General features: G+C 41.4%; 1 protein-coding gene across 7 annotated transcripts in view; it reads left to right on the forward strand.

Annotated features, from left to right (window-relative positions):
- The first annotated feature begins 1,103 nt into the window (after positions 1-1,103).
- Positions 1,104-18,190, forward strand: part of CDKAL1 (CDK5 regulatory subunit associated protein 1 like 1) — an 875,166-nt gene continuing 858,079 nt past the window's right edge. For 2 of the 7 annotated variants that reach the window (XM_066377141.1, XM_066377145.1), the window contains exons 1-3: positions 1,113-1,208; positions 1,949-1,992; positions 17,948-18,120. In XM_066377141.1, coding sequence (XP_066233238.1) covers positions 17,951-18,120 — 170 coding nt within the window. In that variant the 5' untranslated portion in view covers positions 1,113-1,208; positions 1,949-1,992; positions 17,948-17,950. Of the gene's footprint in view, positions 1,209-1,948; positions 1,993-17,941; positions 18,121-18,190 lie in introns of those variants that run through there. The other 5 variants (XR_010750305.1, XM_066377140.1, XM_066377142.1 and 2 more) reach the window with 4 other exon arrangements.

Here is an 18,190-nt window from a genome sequence, read left to right on the forward strand (position 1 = left end):
AAGTAGGCTGAGATAGTGGTGGTAATGATCTTTTTCCTTTCCAGCTCCAGCACAGTGTTGGAGGTCATGTGGTGTGCACTCAAAAAGATTTCTTTAACTGAATTTAAATATATCTTGGGGAAAACAGGTGGAGTCATTAGGTGAAAGATTCTGTGCAAGGTAGTGGGATTACAACCAAGATAACCTAGGGCCTCCTTTTGGTGTAGTGGAAGAGAAGGCAACATAAACGTCAAATTGTAATTCACTGGGCAAGGATTGCAGTGGACCCCTGGTCACAGTTAAGATTCTTTCACAGATATGGATGAACAAAGGGTATCATTTTAGTTTGAGGGATTTGCACTAGGAAAAGGAATTTATAAAATAAGGCAATTTCTCCAATCACTGTTAAACCCAGAGTCAGAAAAAGATTACGATTTCTGACTTTTAGTTTATGGCTCAAGGCCTCCACGTTTTTAGGTAGAGATGCTCTTCTGGGAAAGAGAAAGTCAAATACAGTGTCTTGGGTAAATAATAAAGTGAGATAATACGTGTAAGACCTACAGGGCAGAATCAACATATTCCACGAAAGTTCTCATTCTCTGCCAAACTGCTTTCTAAGCATTCAAAAAAGCTTGCTTGATGTTAAATGACTTATATTAAATTTAATCTACCAATTGTTCTTTATATTTTTCTACTCTCTTCCCTAAGATGACTTCTCATAAAAGGTTGAGTAAGTTAGAAAATGTAATGAAAAAAGCAGGTTCTTTGGGAGTCAGAAGGAACTGGATTCATCACAAAGAGCAGTCATTACTAGGATAGTAACTCTGGGCAAGTACTTAAAACTCCCGGTTTCCTTTTTTGAAAAATAAGATATAATAATAAAGTCGGGAGAAGATGTTTATGTAAAGCCCTTACCATACACAGTGCCTGACACATAGTAAGCGCTCAGCAGTTAGCTATCAAGCGATCCTAAGAACCCGATTCCTTGGGGATGTTATTTTTCTTCTGCAGCCAAAGGATATGTAAGCGTAACCATTTCTAAATTAACTTAAACACGAAATCGCACTCCAGCAATGAAGCAATTTGCTCTCTCCGGGCCACCGTCGCCGAGCATGCGTAAGTGAACGTGATGGGACGTGTGTGTCATGGCGGCCTCCATCTGAAATCTGCGGGGTTCCGCAGAGCGGCGAGTCTTACTTTGTACTGGTTTGTGATTTCCCCACTACTGGGTAAGGGCGGCGGGTGGGTCCGTGTGCGGACCAGAGCTCTTTTTACCGCGGAGCCTTGTTTCCCCAGTTTGAGTCTTTCTCGGGCTGTTTGCAGATTTGTTTCGTAGTTGAAAGGAGACTTGCCAGCTGGGATCGGGGAGCAGGGAGGCTGATAGCGCTGCCACTAGTAAGGACAGGGTCGTTGGCCGTAGGTGCTGCAGGGCTGTCAGGAGTACTTAGCGGTCGGGTTAACGTCCCACTCGCGTTAATGAATTGGTAGGACCGGAGGCTGTCGCAGTGAGTTTTCACACCGTTGGATCTCATTAAGCATTTAAACTGAAGTTAGTCGTAAGTGTTGGTGTCTTGTGTTTTCACTTTTCTTCCTCGTTTACTCAGAATCAATCTCGATTTCGGACTGAAGGTGATATGGATGCCCTACCTCGTTGCCTTATTCCTATTGTGTGGTTGTTGGTATCACTTAAATCGCGCAGACATTAGAGTGCCGGATAGTATGTACTGCTCTGGCCAGATGCTGGGTCTCAGTCATAGCAAGTCTGGCAAATGGCAATACACCTGTCCTGATCAACAAGAAGTTGGAAATAGTATGCAACGTAATTAATCTTGCTGTATTTGACAGTTATTTTTTCTTCTTTTTCTTTTTAATGTAGGCCAATCTCTTTTAGGTAATTTTAAAGAGTCTTTACTGTGGTTTTGTGAACTGGTTGTGAACTTGCTTTTTCTAATCAATTTTTATTTTCCAGACTCATCTTTAAAGAGGATTTGAGACTAATTGAGGACACTCAAGGTATTCATTTATCTTAAACCTTTTAAGTTTTGATGGTGTTACACATTATAATGTGCAAAAAGATAGCCTAAGTTCTTAATAATTTTGCCACCATCATTGTATGGAAATGCTTTGATCCCCATGTCACTAAATCCAAGAAGCATTTTCATTCATTTTACTTAACCTTTCATCTGCATTGGCTGTGTCCACTTTTTAGACATGCTCTCTGCCATTGCCTTCCATGACCAACTGATTTGCTTTTTTCTAGTGGCTGCCTCTTGGTTTTCATTATTGTTGGAAAAACAGCTGTGCTTGCACTTTGCATGATTAGTGTGTGAGCACGTGGCAGAACCACGTGTGCAGAGCCTGTGTAAGGCTACTGGAGTTGGCAGATTGCGGATTGCCTGCCTGCCACTCTGAGGGGCCGTTTTGCTGTTCCTTTGCCTGCTGCCGTGAGAAACGGTTTTCCCTGACTGTTTACTTGTCTGCCCTGTCCAGACTCTACTAAACAGGAATGGCCCAACACTTCCCCGCTCTGCAGATTCTATATCGTCTGCTGTAATCTAATGTGAACCTGCCTGGCCTTATAAAGCTGGCCTTCTTGGCAGTTAAATATGGAGTTTCTTAAGACTTGGTCCTGTACCCTTTCCTCTACTCTGGTCTCTCTCTTGGATGTTCTGATCCACAATGTTGTTCTTTATCTTTTTTATTTTAGTCATCATAGTTTGTATGAAGTGATATCTCATGGTTTTGATTTGCATTTCCCTGGTAGCTAATGATACACCTCTTCATGTGCTTGTTGGCTATTTGTGTATCTTCTTTGGAGAAATGTTATTTCAGTCTTTTGCCCATATTTTACACTGCGTTATTTGTCTTTCTATTGTTGAATTGTGTGTGTGTTTTAATGTGTTCTGATACAAGGCTTATCAGATGAATGATTTGCAAATATTTTCTCCCATTGTGTTGAGTTGTCTTTTCACTCTTGATGGTGTCCTTTGAAGCATAAAATTTTTGAATTTTGCTGATGTCTAGTCTGTTTTTTCTTGTGTTTGTTCTTTTGCTGTGATAACTAAGACACTAGTGCTTAATCTAACATCATGACAGTTTATACCTATGTTTTCTTTTAAGAGTTTTATAGTATTTGCTCTTAAATTTAGGTATGATTCATTTTGAGTTAATTTTTATATATGATATGAGGTAGGACTCCAACTTTATTCTTTGCATGTGGCTATCCAGTTTTACAGTACCATTTATTGAAAAGACTATTCTTTCCCTCATTGAATTTTCTTGGCATCCATTTTGCAAGTTAGGTGACTTGTTAATGTATTTTTGACAAGCATGCTAGGTGATTTTTATGAAAGAATAACTCTAGGACAGTGATTCTCAAATTTTAGTGGACATTAAAACCATCTGGAAGGCCTGTTAAAATTGCTGGGCTTTCCTCAGAATATCTGATAGAGGGGGTCTGAGAGTTTTCATTTCTACTAGTTCCCCATGATTCTGATTGTGCTGGTCTGGAAACCACACTATGAAAACTACTGGTGTAGGACTTTGTTTCACACCGTGGCTATACACATGAGAATTACTGGAAAGTTTTAAAAGGTTTTGATGCCAGGCTCTGTTCAAAGAGATTGATCCAAGTGACATGGGATTCAGTTGTTTGTAATTTTCAGAAGCTCCTTAGGTGAATGCAGTGAACCCTTAAGATTGAGAGTCTCTGCTGCAGGAGAATAATGGTTCTCAGTCATGGTGTTGTTTAGTGGGATCACCTGGGCAGGTCTCAGTTCCCAGTATTAAGTCCCACTCTTAGAGATTCTAATTAGGAACGGGACATGGGTATTTGATATTATAAAAGCTCTCCTTATAAATCACCTAGGTAGGTTATAGTACTCTAGGATGCTGTATATTCTCTTTAGCATTTTCAGTATCTCCCTTTTCTCTGACTTTTTATTTCCTTTATCAAACTAGATTTTTCTCTTCCTTTGAAAATAAACTTTAATGATCCTCTTGTTCCATTTAACTTTTATTTTGCTTTCCTTTTGTTTTCAAAATTTCATTTCCTTACTACTCATTTATTTAAAAATTTCTTTTGAGTAACAGTTCCTTCTGCCTATTTGTTAGAAGTAAAACCTTTATTACTTTTGTCATCAGAGTAAGCACAGGTCCAAGGAGGCTTCTTCCTCCTTGATTCTTGTCACACTCGTGAGAAAGAACTCAGGTGAGAGGTAAGGTGCAGCGTTCAAGCAAAGCAAGCAGTTTATGAAGCAAACCTATACACTTGGCACAAGACACAAGTGGGCAACTCAGTTGACCTGAGTGCTCCACCTATTAGGGTCTTAGGAATAATATATACACTCTTTTTTTTTCTTTCTTTTTTTTTCTTTTTTAAGTGAGAGGAGGGGAGCTAGTGAGTCAGACTCCTGCATGCTTCCCAACTGGGATCTCCCCAGCAACCCCGTCTGGGGCCGATACTCGAGTACCGAGCTATTTTTAGCTCCTGAGGCCGTTGCTTGAACCAACTGAGCTACCCTCAGCACCCAGGGCCAGGCTTGAACCAATCAAGCCACTGGCTGCGGGAGGAGAAGAGGGAGAGAAGGGGGAGAGTGAGGGGGACAGAAGCAGATGGTCACCTCTCCTGTGTGCCCTGACCAGAAATTGAACCTGGGACGTCCATATGCCAGGCTGATGCTGTATCCACTGAGCCACCAGCCAGGGCCAGTAGTTATATACTTTTAATTTGAAGGCTTTGTTTCCCTGTTATTGGGTCTAATGTATAGGGTTTCAAGGCCCCCTTTTCTTGATATTGGGACTAACACACAGTATTTCAAGGCCGTCTGGACATCTGGTGATTTTGTTTTGGTAGATAGAGTTTAAGACTGCTGATTCCCTCCTTTAGTGGGTGAGATAAACCCTCTTTTTCTCCTTCCTTTCCCTTTTCCTGCCTTCATAACTGTCTGTCCTACCTAACACAAGTGAGATTGTTCAGGTGTTATGATATACTGTTAGGTTTAGGAACTTCTGCGTTATATTAACTTTCACACTGTTATCTCCCTAGAGTGAATTTCTAGAAATGGAATTGTTGAGTAAGGGATGGTTTAAAGTTTGATATATGCTTGCAGATCATCCTTCAGAAAGTATATGCCAGCTTTACTATGCCTCCAGCTAGCAGTAGGGTTTTTTCAGTAGGGTGAAAAATAATTCATGTTTAAACACTTGTTAGTATGGTTAAGCATTCTTTTCTGTGCTTATTGGCTATTTGCATTTCTTAAAGTGAGTTACCTGTTTTTCCTTTGGCCCCCCACCCTTTTGGAATGTGTTTATATCTCAGGGTCACATTAGACTTGCGCATTATTTGTGCTTTGAATGAGGCAGAACCATAATGGGGAGAGCCTGATGTTGAGAGAAGGCCTAGGTTCTAATTCTAGCTCTATAGGTGTATAAATATTTTAGCTTCCCTGTGCTTCACTTCTGTAAAATAAGAGGCTTAGTTAGTAACGACCTCTACTTCTCTAACTCTGAGATACTGTATGTCAGTTGCAGCAGGCCCTTCTCATTTCTCTTCTTCCATTCTGTTTACCTTCTTTTGTTTATGGGGTGTTAAAATTGTGTAATATTAAAAGGATGGCTTTTAATGTGTCATTCAAAGGTACTACCTGGTCTCAGACTTCCAACTTATTTTTATTTCAGGTGTAGATAATGGTGGAAAAGTGATGATGCCTTTGTCCTTGTGGAGCTTACACTGTAATGAGAAAGGCAGATGCAGTTGTATCTATGGGATTAGGTTTATGAATGAAGGAAAAGGAAGCATAAAGCAGGTTAGAGTTTAGTGAGAGTTACGGGGAATGCTTGGTCAGTATGTGGTTATTTTAGACATGGTGGTTAGGAAAGGCCTCTCTAAATAGGTGTCATTTGGCCAGACCAGGTGGTGGTGCAGTGGATAGAGCGTCGGACTGGGATGCGGAGGACCCAGGTTCGAGACCCCTAGGTTGCCAGCTTGAGTGTGGGTTCATCTGGTTTGAGCAAAAAGCCCACCAGCTTGGACTCAAGGTCACTGGCTTGAGCAAGGGGTTACTCTGTCTGCTGAGGCCCATGGTCAAGGCACATATGAGAAAGCAATCAATGAACAACTAAGGTGTTGCAATGAAAAACTGATGATTAATGCTTCTCATCTCTCTCTGTTCCTATTGTCTATCCCTCTCTCTGACTCTCTCTGTTTCTGTAAAAAAATAAATAAATAAATAGGTGTCATTTGAGTAGGTAAGTGGGCAGCAAGCAATTGTGAAGATCCCTGAGTCAGAAACTAGTTTGGTATACTCGGAGAATATCTAGGTTAGTGCAGTAGGTACAGAATGGCAGACGGTATAGGTAGGGGCCATACTTTGTTAGACTGGGTAGCTGTAGTAAAAAATATTTATTGAGAATGTGCAAAATGCTAGACATAATGTTAGGTTCCACCTGGGATAAAATAGTGAACAAAGCACATAAAAATCTTTATACTCTCATGGAGTTTATTCTAGTAGAAAGAAAAAGACAGTAACAAATTACTGAAAACATCTAAGCTGTTTATGAAGTACCATGGTAGGAAGACAAGGTGGAGGATGAGGATACGAAGTGTTTATGTCTATGTAGTGAGGTGTGGGAGTTGCTCAGAAAGGCCTCACTGTTAACATTTTTTTTTTTTTTACAGGGACAGAGAGAGAGTCAGAGGGACAGACAGGGACAGACAGACAGGAACAGAGAGAGATGAGAAGCATTAATCATCAGTTTTTCGTTGCGACACCTTAGTTGTTCATTGATTGCTTTCTCATATGTGCCTTGACCGTGGGCCTTCAGCAGACCGAGTAACCCCTTGTTTAAGCCAGTGACCTTGGGTCCAAGCTGGTGAGCTTTGCTCAAACCAGATGAGCCCATGCTCAAGCTGGTGACCTCGGGGTCTCGAACCTGGGTCTTCACATCCCAGTCCGACGCTCTATCCACTGCGCCACCACCTGGTCAGGCCTCACTGTTAACATTTTTTCTTTTTTAAAATATTTTATTTATTGATTTTTTAGAGAGAGAGAGAGAGACAGAGAGAGAGAGAAGGGGGAGGAGCAGGAAGTTTCGATTCCCATATGTGCCTTGACCGGGCAAGCCCAAGGTTTTGAACCGGCGACCTAGTGTCCCAGGCCCACGCTTTATCCCACTGCGCCACCACAGGTCAGGCTCACTGTTAACATTTTGAGCAAAGTCCTGAAGGGCTTGAAGATGTTCTAGGCAAGAATGAGATTCTAAAATGAGTCTGTGCCTGGTAGGTGTGAACTGGCAAGAAAGTCCATATGGCTGAGTGGAGTGAGGGGTGTGGAGTAGGCAGTAAGGTCAGAGGTAACAGGAAGCTCGTTGCACGTGTCCTTGCAGACTTCTGTAGTGATTTTGGCTTTTATTTTGAAGTAGAAGACATTGAAAGATTTTGATTAGAAGCTTGTGATAAACTTAGTTTTTAATGGGATTCCTGACATCTATGCTAAAATGTCCTTTGGGAATTAAGGGTAGAAGCAGGGAGACAAACTGCCAATAATCTAGGCAAGAGTTGATGTTGCTTTGGACCAAGAAGGTAACAGTGGGTAGGGTCAAAAATAGAGTGAATCTATTTTGAAGAATGAGCTAAGAGTATATTGTTGGTGCATTGGATTAAGGAGAGGATTCCAAGATTTTTGGATTGAGCAGGTAGAAGATTGGATTGCCTTTAGATGAGATGGAGAAAGTTGTGGAAGGTGGTGTAGTGTTTCGTGGTGGTTTTGTGTGGGGTAAATGTTACATCCCGGCTAGAAAGACTACAGCAGACACAAAGTGAATTTTATAAGTTTTATTGCAGAACTGCACAGGGACTGCAGGCAACCCATGCAAGGGAGCACTGCAGCCCCCCAAACCTGCACAGGGATGCAGGTAACCCACACAGGGGAACACTGCAGCCCCCCAAACCTACGCAGGGACTGCAGGCAACCCACGCCTCCGAAGAGACTGGAGCACTGCAGCCCCCCAAACCTGCGCAGGGACTGCAGGTAACCCACATAGGGGAACACTGCAGCCCCCCAAACCTGCGCAGGGACTGCAGGCAACCCACGTCTCCAAAGAGACTGGAGCACTGCAGCCAACCAAACCTGCGCAGCCAACAAACTGCGCAGGGACTGCAGGCAACCCACGCAAGGGAGCACTGCAGCCACGAGCTTCTAAAATGGCTCCTTTTTATAGGGTGGCTATCTAGGATGAGCAAGCATCATACAGAAGCTGATGTGGCTGTTAGTCATTGGCTAGGGAGGTCGTGCGCAGTTACAGGGGGGGTATTACTCAGTGGAGAATTTCAAACATAAACTTCTGATAAGGGTCTCTGACTCAATGCAGGATGTTGCTGAACTCTTTGTTCTCAGCGTCACAGGGACCTTGTACACTCTTGGCAGCCCCAGCATGTCAGTACTCCTTGAATCTAACAGTAAAGTGGGAAGAAAATCAGGAGTTCTCATTTTGCTTTTTAAGTTTGAAATAACCATTAGACATTCAAGCAGGGATGTTGAATAGACAGTTGGAAATGTGAATCATAAGTTCAGGAGAAGACTGAGACTGATTATGTAAGCATATAGTTGGTATTCAGGGCCATGGGATCAGATGAGAACAGGGTATGTCTGCCACTGGAGAAGAAGTCCTGTAACAGCATGGGCCCATTCCAATGGTGAAAAGTTGGAGAGGATGAGGAACCAGCACAGGAGATTTGGGGAGTGGCTAATAGAGGAAGAGAACTCAGACCATGTGCTGTCCTATGGATGAGGTCATATAAGGTGACTGAGAATTGATCATTGTATATGTTGTTAGCAGTCACTGAAATCATGACAGGCAATTTTGGTGATATGAAACTTGGGATGGGGGTGAATGTCTGGTTCCTGAGAGACTGGGAGGGTGAGCTGGAGACTTTATGTGTAGATAGATCTTGCAAGAAGTTTTTATTTTAAAGAGAGAAATATTATGGATACAGGAAGTAGAGGAATTGGAGTCTAGATAAGGTTTTTGTTTTTTAAATGGGAGAAATAATACTATGTTTATGTCCAGGTAGTAATGATTCAGTCAGGAGTCAGAGAAGATGCAGGAAGAGGGAGCATTGCTGGAAATCTTTGCGTGAATAGGTCAGAGTACAAGGTTTGTTTAGGGATGTGAACAGTTATTCATAGTAACAGATTGATAGGCTGAGAACCTGGGCAAAGAGCCACTTCTGGGGAAACGAAGGAAGTCATCTATCTGTGCAGAATATGGGCAGGCATCTCAGGTCAGCTTATTCAAGCTTGCTGTGTTTTTAACTTTATTTATTAATGTATTTTTTATTGATTTTAGAGAAGGAAGAAGGGAGAGATATAGATAGATGGATAGATAGATAGATAGATAGAGGAACATCGATTTGTTCCTGTATGTGCCCTGACCAGGGGTTGAACTGGCAACCTCTGCGCTTTGGGACAAAGCTCTAACCAACTGAACTGCTCACAAAAATTAGGGGATATTTTATCACTTTGTAGTCATTTTGAAATATCCCCTAATTATGTTCACAAAAGTTAGGGGATATTTTATTGCTTCATATTCATTTTGAAATATCTTCTAATTTTTGTGAGCAGTATATCTGGCCAAGGCAAGCTTTCTCTTTTCAAAGATGGGATCTGTGATAAATTGATTTTCAGAAAATTTCTAAGATGTGTGAGTTTTCTTTACTGCATGCTGTTCTTCACAGTCTTTGATCCATTAACACGTGGTGGGAATCTTTAGGAGGAGGAATTTCCCAATGTGACCACAGAACCATTTTTTTCCCTGATAGTTACTATCTCAAATGGATAGGACCAATTTGAGAAGGGCTTAGTTTATTTCATCTTACCTAATTTGCTGTGTTGGCCAAGGCTCTTGTTTGCAAAAGCAGAAAACCCAACTCAAAACTATTTTAAGCTGCAGAGGAAATTTGTTGGCTATGTGACTGCTCAGAGTGGAGCAGCATCGGGCTTCAGGCATTCGCTGGATCTGGGCGCTCAAATGATATTAGTGTGGCTCATTATCTCTCCAGCGCTTATTTGTTTTCATTCCTGAGGTAGCCTTCTGCCCTGTGACTGGCAGATGGTCTTCAGCATCATCAAGGTGATTTCCTCCCAGCTTAGCCACTTCAGTGTAAGGGGAAGCCATCTCTCCTGTTAGCTCTGGCACAGAAGTCCTTTTGAAGACTTGAATTGGCAGGGCTTGTCATATCCAACCCTGAGCCAGCCACTGTGACCAAGAGGATGTGTTACTTTGGCAGGCTTGGGTCATATGCTCCATTCCTGTGACTGACAGTCCTCCCTAACCATGTGGTATGCATGTGAATTTATAATTTAGCAAGTCCTTGATTTATAGTCACTTGGATTATTTGTAATCTTTTGCTGTTACTATGTAAAACTAGCTGAGATTTGAAGACAGCTTTGTCTGATTTACAGGGCATAATTTGTCATAGTTGTAAAGAGCACATTACAGTAAATGGCACAAAATGAGCCTGGTTGGAAGCCACTGTTAATTGAAAGTAATTAATAAAAAATTGGGAATTTGGCAGTTGAAGGGAAAGATAGTTCATCAGCAAGGCTGAGACCAGAGGAGAGTGTAGGACTCTTACCAGTGGTTTAGACAGACAGCCCAGATGAGAACAGGCGTCACTCAGTGTACATACACTAAGCAGGCGGCAGTGTTGCTCAGCATGTGGGTGCTGGCTGGGGTCATCTGGTGGGGAATCCTTGCTGTGCTTCCTTGGGTCAGGGAGCTTCTCTGTGTTTTAGACTGCGCTTTAAAGTGAGGATAGTCACACTGCTGCCTCGTGCAGTTGTTGTCACTGGTTAATGAGATGACTCTGAGCATTTGCTTCATGTATTGACAGTACTACCATACTCAAGTGCACTTTCTTTTTCTTGACATAATTTAAAAAAATTATTTTAATATAATGGTAGATTCAGTTAAAGTTATAAAACTTATGTGGAGATGCTATGCACTTGACCTAGTCTCCCCAGTGGTAATATCTTGCAAAACTACAGTGCAGTGTCACAGGCAGGATACTGACATTTATAAGTCAGGATATAGAACATTTCCATCACAGGGATCTCTCATGTTGCCCTTTTATAGCCACATTTATTTTCCTCCCACCCAGCCTCTCCTTGGTCCCTGGCAACCACTATTTTGTCCTCCATTTCTCTCATTTTATCTTAATCTCAAGTATGTTACGTAAGTGTAATCATACAGTATGTGACCTTTTGGGATTGGCTGTATTGAGTCAGCGTAAATCAGTCTTTAGAGGTTTATCCAGGTTCTTGCATAAATCAACAATACAGTCTTTTTTTTTTTTTTTTGTATTTTTTTTTGGTATTTTTCTGAAGTTGGAAATGGGGAGGCAGTCAGACAGACTCCCACATGCGCCCAACCGGGATCCACCCAGCACACCCACCAGGGGGTGATGCTCTGCCCGTCTGGGACGTTGCTCTGTCATGACCAGAGCCACTCTAGCACCTGGGGCAGAGGCCAAGGAGCCATCCACAGCGCCCAGGCCATCTTTTGCTCCAATGGAGCCTTGGCTGCGGGAGGGGAAGAGAGAGACAGAGAGGAAGGAGAGGGGGAGGGGTGGAGAGGCAGATGGGCGCCTCTTCTGTGTGCCCTGGCCGGGAATCGAACCCGGGACTTCTGCACGCCAGGCCGACACAACAATAGTCTTTTTTATTGCTGAGTAGTATTCTGTGGTGTGGGTATTATTACAGTTTGATTACTAGTTCAACTAGTTTAAGGATATCTGGGTTGTTTTCAAGTTTTGGCTATTACAAAGAAAGCTGCTGTAAACATTTATGTTGAGGTTTTTGTGTGATTTTAATTTTTTATATCTCTTGGATTAAGCCCTCAGATGTATAATTGCCAGGTTGCATTGTAGTTGCATGATTATTTTTTATTATTTTTTTCTTTTGTATTTTTCTGAAGCTGGAAACGGGGGTGGGGGGGGGTCAGTCAGACAGACTCCCGCATGTGCCCGACCGGGATCCACCTGGCATGCCCACCAGGGGGCGATGCTCTGCCCCTCTGGGGTGTTGCTCTGTTGCCACCAGAGCCATTCTAGCGCCTGAGGCAGAGGCCACTGAGCCATCCTCAGCGCCTGGGCCAACTTTGCTCCAATGGAGATTTGGCTGTGGGAGGGGAAGAGAGAAACAAGAGAGGAAGGAGAGGGGGAGGGGTGGAGAAGCAGATGGGCACTTTTCCTGTGTGCCCTGGCCGGGAATCGAACCCGGGACTCCCGCACGCCAGGCCGACATTCTACCACTGAACCAACCGGCCAGCGCCCATGATTAATTTTTTAAAGACAATGCCGTACCTTTTTCTCCAGACACCTAAACCGTTTTATATTCCTATAGGACTATATATCAGTTACTCGGCATACTTGTCACTATTTTTAATTTTAGACATTCTGATAGCTGGGTTCATGTGTTTATTTGCCCTCTGTGTAATTCCTTCCTTTTTTCTTTTTGTATCTATAGCTATTTAAAAATTACATTAATTGGGGTGACATTGGTTGATATATAGGTTTCAGGGGTATAATTCTGTTTTTTAAAATTTTTATTTATTGATTTTAAAGAGAGGAAGGTAGAGGGAAAGAGAGAGGAACAGTGATTTGTTGTTCTACTTATTTATGCATTCATTGGTTGATTCTTGTATGTGCCCTGACGAGCGATTAAACCGCAACCTTGGTGTATGGGCATGATTCTGTAATCAGCTAAGCTACCTGCCTAGGATTTCATGGGTACAATTCTATAATCCATCACCTGTATATTGTATTGTGTGCTTACCACTTCAAGCCAAGTCTCTTTCCATCACCATTTATTTTCTCTTTACCTTCTCCTACCTCCCTCTCTCTTGTATATCTTCTTAGGTGAAATGTCTTTTATTCATTTGATCACTGTATTGTTTTCCTTTTTTTTATTTTTTTTAGTGTGAGAAGAGGGGCGATAGTGAGACAGACTTCCGCATGCTCCCTGATTGGATTCCACCAGGCAACCCCATCTGGGGCTGATGCTTGTGTATTGAGCTATTTTTAGTGCCTGAGGCTGCTGTGTTCGGATCAACCAAGCTATCCTTAGTGCCTGGGCCATGTTCAAACCAATCGAGCTACTGTCTGTGAGAAGAGAAGAGAGAGTGAAGGGGGTGTGGGAGGGAGAGAGAAGCAGATGGTTGCTTTTCCTGTGTGCCTTGACTGGGAATCGACCTGGGATGTCCATACACAGGCCAATGCTCTATTCACTGAGCCACTGGCCAGGGCCTTCTTTTTTTCAGTATGTGTTTTGAATTCTAGATATTAGTCCTTTGTCAGAAATGTGGTTTACAAATATTTGTTCCCAGTTTGTTGTTTGACTTTTTATTCTCTCAAAAGGGTCTTTGCAGAGTAAAAAGTTTTTAATTTTGATAATGTCTGGATTTAATATATATGTATTTTTAATGGATTTTTTTTTTGGTGTCAAGTCTAAGAATGCTTCATGTAGCTTTAGATCTAGAAGATTTTTCTCTTATGATTTTTTTCTAAAGGTTATAATCTTACATTGTACATTTACTCCATGATACATTTTGAATTATTTTTTATAAGGTGTGAAACTTGGGTTGCAGTTTTTATTTTTGTCTATAAATGTCCAGTTGCTCCAGCACTAATTTTTGAAAAGGCTGTCCTCCATTGAATTGCTTTTGCACTTTTGTGAAAAATCATTTAGGCATATTTGTGTGGGTCTATTTACAGGTCCTCTGTTATGTTATTTATTTATTTATTTATTAAATTTAATGCAGTGACATTGATAAATCAGAGTACATATGTTGAGAGAAAACATCTCCAGATTATTTTGACATTTGATTGTGCTGTATACCCCTCCCCCAAAGTCAAATTGTCTTCTGTCACCTTCTATCTGGTTTTCTTTGTGCCCCTCCCTCCCCCAACCCCTCTCTCCTTCCTCGCCCCATCCCCCCTCCCCCACCCCTCACCCTGGTTGCCATCACATTCTTGTTCATGTCTTTGAGTCTCATTTTTATGTCCCATCTATGTATGGATTCAAATGAAACTAGATCACCAGCTTACACCACTCACAAAAATAAACTCAAAATGGATAAAAGACTTAAATGTAGGCTGTGAAACCATAAGCATCTTAGAAGAAAACGTAGGCAGTAAGCTCTCTGACATCTCTCGCAGCAATATATTTGCTGATTTATCTCCACGGGGAAGTGAAATAAAAGACAGGATAAACAAATGGGACTATATCAAACTAAAAAGCTTTTGCACAGCTAAAGACAACAAGAACAGAATAAAAAGACAAACTACACAATGGGAGAACATATTTGACAATACGTCTGATAAGGGGTTAATGACCAAAATTTATAAAGAACTTGTAAATCTCAACACCAGGAAGACAAACAATCCAATCAAAAAATGGGCAAAAGAAATGAATAGACACTTTTCCAAAGAGCACATCCAGATGGCCAATAGGCATATGAAAAAATGCTCAACATCACTAATCATTAGAGAAATGCAAATTAAAACTACAATGAGATATCACCTCACACCAACCAGAATGGCGCTCATCAACAAAACAACACAGAGTAAGTGCTGGGGAGGATGTGGAGAAAAGGGAACCCTCCTGCACTGCTGGTGGGAATGCAGACTGGTGCAGCCACTGTGGAAAACAGTATGGAGATCCTCAAAAAACTGAAAATCGAACTGCCTTTTGACCCAGCTATCCCACTGTTAGGAATATACCCCAAGAACACCATAGAACGGCTCCAAAAGGAGAAATGTACCCCCATGTTTGTGGCAGCATTGTTCACAATAGCGAAGATCTGGAAACAGCCCAAGTGTCCATCAGAGGACGAGTGGATTAAAAAGCCTTGGTACATATATACTATGGAATACTACTCAGCCATAAGAAATGATGACATTGGATCATTTACAATAACATGGATGGACCTTGATAACATTATACGGAGTGAATTAAGTAAATCTCTTATGTTTTATTGATCTGTGTTTATATATATATATATATATATATATAATTTTTTGTGTGTGACGGAGACAGAGTCAGAGAGAGAGACAGAGACAGACAGACACAGGAAGGGAGAGAGATGAGAAGCATCAATTTTCTTTGTGGCACCTTATTTGTTCATTGATTACCTTTTCATATGTGCCTTGGCCGGTGGGCTACAGCAGACCAAATGACCCCTTGCTTGAGCCAGTGACCTTAGGCTCAAGCTGGTGAGCCCTGCTCAAACCAGATGAGCCCACGCTCAAGCTGGAGACCTCGGGGTCTCGAACCTGGGTCCTCCGCCTCCTAGTTGAACGGTCTATCCACTGTGCCGCCGCCTGGTCAGGCTATGTTTATATTTTACCGATAGTCCAGTCTTGATTACTTAATAAGTTTTAAAATAGGTCAATCTAATTCCTCCCTCTTTATTCTTTCTTTTTTACCAATTAGTTTAGACATGCTACTTTTTTTTTTTATTACCTTTCCATATGAATTTTGGAACTCCTCTGTATCCACAAAAACTCTTGGTGGGAATTTGATAGGGACTTAAGTATTAAGTTATGTATCAGTTTGGTTTTCACTGACACTCTGAGTGGAGTGAGTCTTCATCACTGGTTTATTGGTTAGTTGGGAAGTCCAGGGTCCCTACTTGGCCTTCTGATTCTATCCTGGTAAGGTGTCGGGGTGCTTCATTATATCCGCAGAAGGGAGATGACAGGACTTCCCACCAGCCTTTGTAGCTTGTATGCAGGTGGGACTATAGTTTTGTGTGTGTGTTTTTTCTAGCAGACTTTTTATTGTCTAAAAGGTTTCAGCTTTTCTAGGCTGCCCCTTTTCTGGTTCTTTGAAAATAAAACAGGCTTTTATTTTTTATTGTCCACCTTGGTTGGCTCTTCGGGTTGCTGGCTTCTTTAGCTCCATGTCTGAGAAGAAGAAACAAAAGAAACCCCAAGGAACTCACCATGGTGTTTTTTCTTGGATTCCAACATCCCTAGCCTGACTTCTTTCTTCTCTCCACCTTTCAAAGTCTTCTTAAGTTTATTTTACATGCAATGTCCAGAGTCTCAGGGTTTTTTTTGGTCTTTGTTGTTTTTTTTTTCTGAAGCTGGAAACGGGGAGGCAGTCAGACAGACTCCTGCATGAGCCTGACCGGGATCCACCCAGCACACCCACCAGTGGGCGATGCTCTGCCCATCCGGGGCATCGCTCTGTCGCGACCAGAGCCACTCTAGCGCCTGGGGCAGAGGCCAAGGAGCCATCCCCAGCGCCCAAGCCATCCCTTGCTCCAGTGGAGCCTCAGCTGCGGGAGGGGAAGAGAGAGACAGAGAAGAAGGAGAGGGGGAGGGGTGGAGAAGCAGATGGGCGCCTCTCCTGTGTGCCCTGGCGCGGAATCGAACCTGGGACTTCCGCACGCCAGGCTGACGCTCTACCACTGAGCCAACCGGCCAGGGCCCAGAGTCTCAGTTTTACTTAGCAGGATTGTTATGGAAAAGAATGTCTACTCTATTTTTCTGGAAGCTGTGTCCACATTTTCTTTTCTTGATTATAAAAATTTTGATTATTCAGTAAAGTAGAATAGGATAATGAACACCAACATATCTGTTTCCTAAATCTTAAATTTTTCCTACAACTCTTAAAGTTGTAAATGTTTTCCCATATGTGTTAGTCTAATTTTTGTTCTAGTAAATTTTAAACATAATGACATTTCACCTCCAAATATTTGATGTGTATCTCCAAGAAAGATTTTCTTATATAAATAATATATAATACATATAATGTATAATATATAAGTAATGTATAAGCAGTAGAACATATGTAAATATATATAAAAATAAGGTTTTTAAACACAACGACAATATATTTAATGATTTATAGCAGAGATTTTCAACTGGTGTGCTGTAAGAATTTTTTTCTTTTACTCAGTTTGGGGAGTTTATTGAATTTATTGAGGTGACAGTGATTAATAAAATTATATAGGTTTCAGGTGAAAAATTCTATAATATATCATCTGTCTATTTTGTGTTCACCAGCCCAAGTCAGGTCTCTTTCCATCACCATTTATTCCTTGCTTTATCCTCTTCTAAGAATTTTTAAAACATGCAGTACCTACTTAGCACGGTCCCTGACCTCTTTTCCCTTAGATTGTCAAATAAAAAATGACAGCAGCCAACACCACGGTGGCCCAGTGTGCATGCCTGTCTTGAGCCATGAGTGCACAGGTCGTCTAATGGAGCTGCATTTTTTGGTTATGTCACATAATAAGGTTGTGTGGTTGGTTAGTTCTTGGTACCAGAAATCCTTATATAGGCAATTTATTATTTTTTTAACAGTCACTTTGAAACAAAAAGGTAGGTAATTTTATTATTATTTTTGTAAATCAAAATTATACCTATTTTTTCTTGTCGATTCACAAAAAAGAATAATATATTTTTTGGTGTGCCACAGAATTTTGTAATTAGTTTGTGTGTGCCATGAAATGAAAAAGGTTGAAAATCGCTGTCTTATAGCATTATCCTAATATTATCTGATACCCAGTTCACCTTCTGATTTCCAGTTGTTCCCCAAATGTCTTGCAGCTGTTTGGGCAAAGTAAGAGCTAAACAAGAACAGGAATTGCATTTAGTTGTTATGCTTTTAAGTCTCCTTTGATCTTGAACAGTTCCTTTCCTGCTTTTTTCTCCATGATATGGATTTGTTAAAGTCATAGTTCCATTTGAACCTTGGAATGTCCACTATCAATAGGATTTGTCTGATTGTTTCCTTGTGTTTCTTTATTTCTGCATTTTCTGTCAACATGCAGTTAAATCTAAGGGCTTTATTGGATTCAAGTTCAGCAAGGATATTTTATAGGTGGTACTATGTTAAACAGATTTTCTGAGGGACTCATAAGCTTATATCATTTTTAACTTTTTCATGTGATGAAGAAGATGCCTTCTGCATCCTGTGATGCACTGCTGGATGACATAGAAGATATTGTGTCACAGCAAGATTCAAAGCCACAAGATAGGCATTTTGCAAGAAAGCATATTGTTCCAAAGGTACGAAGACGAAATACCCAGAAATATTTGCAAGAGGAAGACAGTCCACCGAGTGATAGGTGAGATTATTATTATTTTTTAATTCCAGTATCATTCCAGGGGAGAAACTGGTAGTACTGGTCTATCTGT

Source organism: Saccopteryx leptura, chromosome 3 (assembly GCF_036850995.1).
Source record: "Saccopteryx leptura isolate mSacLep1 chromosome 3, mSacLep1_pri_phased_curated, whole genome shotgun sequence".
Taxonomy (NCBI): Eukaryota; Metazoa; Chordata; class Mammalia; order Chiroptera; family Emballonuridae; genus Saccopteryx; species Saccopteryx leptura.